The sequence below is a fragment of the Ctenocephalides felis genome, unplaced genomic scaffold, assembly GCF_003426905.1.
Source record: "Ctenocephalides felis isolate EL2017-DRISC unplaced genomic scaffold, ASM342690v1 CF-g0.4_SCAFFOLD_01170, whole genome shotgun sequence".
In the NCBI taxonomy this organism is placed as follows: domain Eukaryota; kingdom Metazoa; phylum Arthropoda; class Insecta; order Siphonaptera; family Pulicidae; genus Ctenocephalides; species Ctenocephalides felis.
Window position 1 is genome coordinate 23,487,944 of NW_020537324.1, and position 8,652 is coordinate 23,496,595.

The window sequence follows — 8,652 nt, forward strand, 5'->3', positions numbered from 1 at the left end:
ACAGCTGAATTATATTGATTTTTTTCACTTAATTTAACTTTTAATTATTTTTACTACTTAATTTCACAGCTTACCACTTAATTTACTTGCCTAGACAAGCATAAACTGTCACAACCGTCCTGAGAGTATGAATGGTTGTGACACTCGCTCTTTTTTAGAATAATTTGATTTACAACTAATACATCGTATTTGAAGACAGTGTTTCAATATTTATACGTATATAAATGTTCAAATTACCATTTAATTTGCTTTTCTCCCAGTTAACTAGTGAATTAACAAAAGTGTCACAACCATACCCAGTCTCCCCTACTTATTACTGTTAATTACCTGTTTGTGGCAGTGGTGGTATGTATCCATTGCAACCGCTAGGCCGGCCTTGCATATGTCTGATAGAGTCGGGACTCGAACCGCCGCTGGCCGCATGCGCCTGCTGAGCTGCAAGAGCCGCGCTGAATTTACTCTTCTTTCCCCGACCAGCAATTTTGTTCATTGCTAAATCTTTGAGCAAATCTTTTGGCACTCTCATTAACAACAACTTGGCAAACGTTTTATGAAAAATTTCCGCACCCACGGTGCCATTTTATGCGTACTCGGTTTTCTATAATGTACGTTTATATTATAATTGTTATCACACAACACTTAAACCCACGAGAAGCATGGTGAATAAAAGATATTTGCCTATAATGGCAATGCTAAGGATGTAGATGGTATGATTTCGGATATAAGTAAAAAGAACATGGTTTGTGATAGGAGAATAGAATGCAAAGCGCTATTTTTCTCCGGAGTCAGCAGGTTAATAAAAACTAATACGGATAATAGGAAATGCCGACGCATGGCACAATTAGATTTACTGTGTAGAAAAGAGTTTTGCGTCGCAAGTGATATTGAAAAATATCTGAAAAATAATACACAGTCTAAATATCATATGAATTTAAACACTTTATATGATTTTTATTACCTGGATACGGTTCTGCACAACAAGGGTAATATTTTTCATGCCTTTCGGCTGGAACACCCAAGATATCCCACTCCACACTGGGATAATACTCCCTCAAATCAATTCCAACTTCGACTTTGTTATCTCCAAGTTTTTGGTTTATATGTTTTAAATCAATCTAATGCAATAATTTTTATTGTAGTTATACATTTGTGTATAAGAATATATCCAGCTAAATTAAGGTCTATAAGATGTCAAAGAATTTCTAAATACGTTCATATAGTTTACAAATATTTGTATGAAAAGGTTTGTTTCATTATACAGAGTTAGAAACATTAACATACTTATATTTTTGCGGCAAAGCGTTAAAGGCCTAAGTCTCATTTTTCATATAATGCATATATTCATATATTAAATTTATATTTGTCTACGTTATGTTCCAATATATGATTCACATTATTATAGTTATAATTAAAATTATCAGTCATTTTAAAATTAGTTTCTATTTGTGATAATCATTGAGATTTATGTGCAAAGATCTTATTTAGTTTCAATAAAATTGTGAAAAATATGTTTGTATTTGATGACTAAATTGTTTTACTAAGACACTATAAAATGAATTTGCAATTGTTTACATGTTATCTAATTTTTAAAAATAGAACGTACATCTTCCTAAATTTCCTTATGTTTTAGGTTCTATTATTCATTCAATTTTTTGGTTCTACATCTAACCTACCATAATTTTTCAATATGTAAATTTTGGGAAATCTGTAGTGAATCTCAAAACCAATTAATTATAGTCAAATTATAAATTGAAATAAAGTAAGTTCTTATTAGACATAATTGTTTAGAACACATCTTCAATCAAATGTTCTTTAATGCATGTTACGTACAAACTGAACTATATAATATATAATCGTCACTGTATATTGATTTTAAAATTGTTGTAACTATGTCCAAAAAATGTCTACTACTTACAATAATCTAATATTTGAAATTGATTTTTGACATATCTAATATTTTAAATTAGCTGTTATATGAAAATACCTTTATTTTAAAGATCTTTTAACTTATAGATTGTATTGTAATCTGATTGTTAAAATTAACAGAAATAATAATAAAAAAAAAAATTTTAAAGATCAACATATTTAAATTTCTGTTTAAGTTTCATAAATTTCTGATTAAGATTAGGTTGATAATTATTCTACATATGCTTGGAAAGGATTAAATTTCCAATTTTATATAAACATGCTCCATAATATAAGAATTAATATACCTGATCGCCATCATATGTCCAAGAACCAAATTTCATGAAGCAAGTTTGCTGATCAAATGGAAAATATCGAACATCTATCTCACATGATGATTTAAAAATTGCCGGCGGAGTCCATACTACTTTTCCAGTATGATGCAAAACAGCTTTTGTCATAGTTGTTACTACGTATTCACCATCCGCACTAAATATGAAAAAATTACATAAAAATTTTGTTTCAATATAATTTTTATATTTTGTGTAATAATATAAATTGCACTGCATGGACACTAAAACTTGTTGTCAATACCCAGAGACTTTATACTCTTAATAAAACTAAGAAACTTATATTACTTACTTGTTATATAAAACAATATCTGGGAGCCATATATGTTCAGATGGTACATAAAGTTCAGTGACACCTCCATACTCAGTTGGATCCCACTGGAATTTATGATCTTGCCATTCCTAGGAAATAAAATATATAAATTAAAGTATAGGTGGTACCAAGTATTATATTAATATATATATATATATATATATATATATATATAAACTATTGTCTATATATATATATAGACAATAGTTTATATATAAAAATTCAGTTAAAATATATCTATTGACTTTGCGACTGCAAATTGATCACTGACAATTTTACTAAGTATAACTAATTAAAGCAACACAATTATTACTTACATGTTCGAGCCAAACGTTTGTGGTTAATATTTGATCTTTCAAATTCTGTAAATAGAGAAATACAATTATATAATATAGATTAATAACGTTTACATCTATAAGTACAAGGGACACATCTTAAGTATTATACAAAATAGTTAGATGGTATTTCAGGTAACCATAGTTTATAATCCTTATACATCCCTTGACATCTATCTAAAAGCCTTACCAAGTCAATAAGTTGCGAAAGCCGCAAGCCAAGTTTGACGAGTACGGTATCCGTATTATTACTGACGGGTCTGATAAGTCGATTATAAGTACTCAGCAGATCATCATAATCTCTCTTTGCATCAGGGTTACAAATTACTTCTCTTAGATCTAACACCAAAACACAAGTAAAGTTTGTATTGCACTCCGAGCAGATTTAGTAAGATACATTTTACAATTTCAATTCACCGAACACTGCAGTCCATGGTCAGGTGAATGATTATGTCACATTTTTGTTGATTTATTGCGATCACTCTTTTTGTTTAAGTTTAGTGTTTATTTCCGTAAACGTGACTGCTTAACGAAACGGTGGAGGCGAACTAGGAGCTTCGGCCGTGCAACAGAGACTGGAGCTTCATCATTGTTAGGATGAAGCGGCGCAGGAATATATGTGATTTAATATTCTCGGGATGTTCAACGTTTCGACTCTTTCTAAACCATTCCCAGTGTATAAGCAAGTTTCATTTCCTAGTCACGTAGGTTGTCTTCTCTCCAAATTCATCCCGGCGTGGTCGATGATCCGCCGCATGCGCCAGAGTTTCGCACTCCAAGAGGGAGAAAGAATCTCTTCGTTGTATTATTACTACCCCTGCATTCAGTTCGAACTCATATGCATTCCCTTATTTATATGTATGTGCATGCATATATTGCATGCCTACACTGGTATACATTGAGGGATGATAGAAAATCTCATCAATTCACCAAAGCCGCCTTGAGATAATTGAACACCGATCAGCAGACAAACCGCAGTGACCGTAATATGATCCTTAATTGAACTGCACACCTAAAATGTTTGGAGAGGTAATTTGAATAATTACAATAGAATCGTACATAATTCACATGTACTATTGTTAGGATTAGAATTCAAAGCACATGTACGAATATCACATACGCAATTCACAATACTCAAGTAATTTCTTATAAAGTACGTATGTTGATAAAATGCTCTCCAAATATTCATTTGTTGATAATAATTAAAGTAAATATAAAATTAAATTTATAATTGATTTTTACTAACGTGACGGGAACTAATTGTTACTATTTTACACCTAAATGTTTGTTTCAAGTTCTATACTCTTTTCATTGTATTATTCAAAGTCTCCCTGCGTAATTATAATTCTGTTTTGTTCTAATAATATAATACTCTGAATTACATTAATAATGATTCCAGAGCAATAGGGTATATTAGGTCTATATTTGATGCTTGCAAAGATTATTACACAGTACATTAATTAATGCTAGCTTCTAGAAATTGCTCTTCTCTCGTTTAATTAAATTTAATGTTGATGTAATATCTCATTAAACTTAAAGCATGTTTAAATTACACTTTTGATATATTTGAATCTGCATTGAAGGATATTTGTATAATCTTCATATTCCAATTGCATTACTATCAACAAAAAGCAATAAAATTTAATTTATATAATGGACTGAAACATTAATTAATTGAGAATATTAGAAATGATTTGATTACTATATACAGAATGTCTAACTTAACATCTTATCCAAGGAATTTTTCATGTAGATGTGCAATCTTTTAGATTACATAGTTATGCTGCTGGAATTATACCAGTATTATCAACTGATCATAATTATCCAAGTACAACTATGTAATAGACACGCGCATATAATAAGACTAATATATAAGACAGCATGCTTAAAATGTAATTTTTTCACCAGATAATACCAAATACTTTTATTTATTTAAATTTATGTTATTATTTATCAATATTACTACATGTTAATAATTCAACAGTTGTAATATTTATTGAAATTAAAAAAAAAACAAATAATTATTATATTGAATACCTAAGGGTACATCTAGACCACAGACTAACGTAAAAATACCACATCACATAAAAAATAGGAACTATTAAATATAATTTAAAATCAAGATATAATTTAAAATTAGCTTTAGAAACAAATTCGAATTGATTTAGATAAAAAATCCTATCTGGTAAAACTGAATAGAGATGCTCTAGCAAATGTAATGTGATCTTGGTACATCGGATCCAAAAAATCTACTTAAAATGAATTCTGCTAGCAATAAAACCCTGAATGATGATCTGACTATCAAAATTACCAAATCCATAGTTAGAAAACGATATTGGCATATTGGAAAAGATTTAAAATTAGCACTTGAACACAAAATCTTGATTCATAATTGTATAATAATAATTTTTATTATTACTGATCATATTATTTAACCAAAGTATTATTTTATTTTAATTATCATAGTTTTTTATAAAGTCTACGCGTATGTATGTGTATGTATTTATGTACTTATATGTGAATGTGCATATATGTGTATGCATGTATATGTATGCGTATTATATGTATGTATATATGTATGTAAGTAGATGTGTATGTATATATGTTATAAATATACAAGTTATAAATTAGCATATTATATTATAAACTGTACAAAACCGATTGGCGTACAAATAAATAATGAATAAATAAATATGGAATAGAGTTTTGGAGCAGCTCTAACAAGTCTAATGTGGCAATGGTACAGTGGATTCAATCACAACTCCTTATTATTAGAATGATGACAGGTGCATTCTGGTACGTGAGCAATAAATCTCTGCATTATCATCTGAGTTTTATATAATTAAAAACTTCATAAAAACAAGATCTACTTATCATCAGACAATCTACCCAATTTACTTGTTGCTCCGCCGCTCCTTACCCTAGAATTAAAAAAACTTAAAAAATATGGTCAATTTACTTGAATTAATAAATTGTATCTTATAGTAATTGTCTCTTAGGGTAACTACTGTATATAATTAAAATTGATGCTGGTGAATCAAAATAACTCATAGTATGCAATTTATGTTCTGATCAATAAGAGAAATAAAAAAATAAATAAAAATCATTTTCCGTTAGACTTTGACGTAATTCAAACTTCAATTCCCGCGTCCCACGTGAAGTCGGTTGACGGGGGCCTCGACGCGCAAGCCCGGAGACGCCCCGGAGAGAGGCAAGACCCGGGCGCAGACTCGCGCTCGTAGCGTCCCAGGACCGGCAGCGCTACGAGAATCGCTGCCTACGCTTCAGTCGCTGCGCAAGCCTGAGCGCGGTGGGTAACGACGCTGTACTGTGCGACGCTGCGTGTGACGCGCGCCCGCGTGTGTATGTGTGTGTCTAGTGCGCTCTGGTGTCGGACGACCACTTTTCGATAATAATGTTCGCGAAACGATAGCATCGGACAGATCGACAATTTTTTAAGGTGACATTAGATGAACGCACCCATGGCGACCGTCGCCGCCGCCGCGTTCTTTAAGCCGCGTACGATCACAGGAGAGCCGCCGGCCGAAGTCACCGCCAGCGATTCTGACTGTTCGCGCTGAGAGAGGGGGCGTATATGTCCGGGTCCGACACTCGGGCAATGAACCGGGGGATGATCATACCGCAAGTCCATTTTATTTATTCTGCATGCTGTAGTTCTTCTAACTCCTGTCAAATTTATAGTTGATCATTACTGCCGCAACTTGCAAAATGGTTCATGCTGCAACTAACTATAGATTTGACATATTATTGTTATTCTGTGATACACAACAACATTGAAATCAGCCTGTATATATATTTATACCAATACAAAAATCAATTATTAAAATTTCAAAATTGTAATAAAATTTTATGTGTGAAACAAAATGAATGCTGAATGTAAGGCTGCTTTTTACATCAAAATTAAGAAGACTTAAAAATTTTTGGCATATTAGTATAATCCAATAAATTGTATCTAATAGTAATTACCCACTGGGGTAACTACTATAATCATAATAGATTGTCAATATCTCCCTTCCGCCTGTTTGTATTATAAACCAAGAGCAAAAAAGCGGAAGGGAGATATTTGACAACTTAATTTAATTAATGTGAATCAAAATAACTCATAGAATGTAAGTAATGCTGATTCTTATGATAAAAAAAACTGATATCACATATGTCAAACTAATTAATTTGAAATATCTATAATGAACGTAGATGAAAGTGGCAATTGCAATAGCAAAACATTATATACGAAATTTTGGAAATATTGTGTGAGCAGAAATGATCATAATTCGATGTCTATTTTAATTCTCCGATTATGAATAATTTCTGCAATTTTCTGCTGTATTTAAATATATAAACGGCCGCGATTTGTGATTACATTATGATATACTGTAAAAGAAAAAGTTTTCCATACAAACGTGTTCAGAAAAATATTTAGCCGAGAGAAAAATACAAGGGGGATGAATGAATATTTAGCATGTTTTTAATTATTGCGAGCTCATAGCGCCTCCCGCATAAGCAAACATCCGTGCTTCGTGTCTGAATGCGTTTCATTCTCTAAAATCTTTGTAATATTCCCCTAAATCTAAAATTCAATTCATTGTCTATTAAAAATTCGAACAAGCCGCGCCATAGGCAAGCAGCTTGGCGTTTCTGTATTCTGTACGACGAGATGTTATGATGTCTGTATATAACTTAAACACGACATGATTTGATATGCATTGGATATTCGGACAACTTTGGAATATGCGAGTCTATTGTACACCTATGGTCACTATAGTAATATTTAATTATTTAAATAGTCGTATCTCAAAAGAGTTATCTGGTAATAAACAGACATACTTGATATTTATGTGAGGTAAAATTTTCATGCATTAATCAGGAATCTTAACAAAGTTTCAGTAGTTTTAGTCATTATGATAGTAAATAGCAAATGTACGTTGATGGTTGAGCTGTATTAGAAGCATCAGCAAAATTTTCTTGTTCATATGTTCTAAGTAACATTCGTTGGCAAAATAATCCACATGATCCATATAGACTATGAATAATATTTTTTTAGACTATGTGGTGCAAGTCTGTCAATTTCAATACTAGGTATTTCTGAAGAGACGATTTGCTCAATTTTGTTCGGCGTTTTTTTTTTCCATCATATTAAAATATGATCGTGTGGTAAACCTTTTTTGCGATTTAATGGTTTACATCTAATAGCGTTTCTCTCAAAATGCATGATGTTTGATTTTATTTTTTTATATCCTCCAAGTTTTCGAGGAGTCTGCAATTGAATGACTATACCATTTTTGTGGTTTCCGAGTCGATTAAAATGGGACATGCATCTGTTTCTTATTACTTCTTGTACAGTGTCCGTTTTTAGGTCATTATGTATATTTTTGTTTGAGAACGGTTTGATGATCAATTTTAGAGCTTTTGAGACTGTAGTTTCTGGAGTTGTAATATTTGGGAAATCCTGGAGCATCCCCACAGTCTGATTCCTTATGTCCATATATTGAAGGTGCTCCTTAATATGGATGTTTTCGAATTTCCTTGCTCCCAGAGGCTCAAATGCTTCCAAATTGATAAAAATATCACTGAAAGTTTATCTCTTAATATTAACTTTATGATAGTCCACATGCCAACCAAAGTTTCTATGGAAATAACATGGGGTATTTCCATAAAACAATTCCATTTGTTTTATAACTTAGAATAACATTGTATTTGCTTTTATGAGTAAAAAAATACAACAAAAATT

The 8,652-nt window shown here is 31.4% G+C and overlaps 1 protein-coding gene and 1 pseudogene across 1 annotated transcript in view; both read right to left on the reverse strand.

Moving 5' to 3' along the window:
* The window catches only part of LOC113366979, a 23,783-nt gene extending 23,257 nt beyond the window's left edge, over positions 1–526 (reverse strand). The window contains exon 1 of the mRNA XM_026608617.1: positions 328–526. Coding sequence (XP_026464402.1) covers positions 328–526 — 199 coding nt within the window. The remainder of the gene's footprint in view (positions 1–327) is intronic.
* A 243-nt stretch (positions 527–769) lies between these two features.
* On the reverse strand, positions 770–3,302 carry LOC113368387 (annotated as a pseudogene).
* Positions 3,303–8,652: the final 5,350 nt, after the last annotated feature.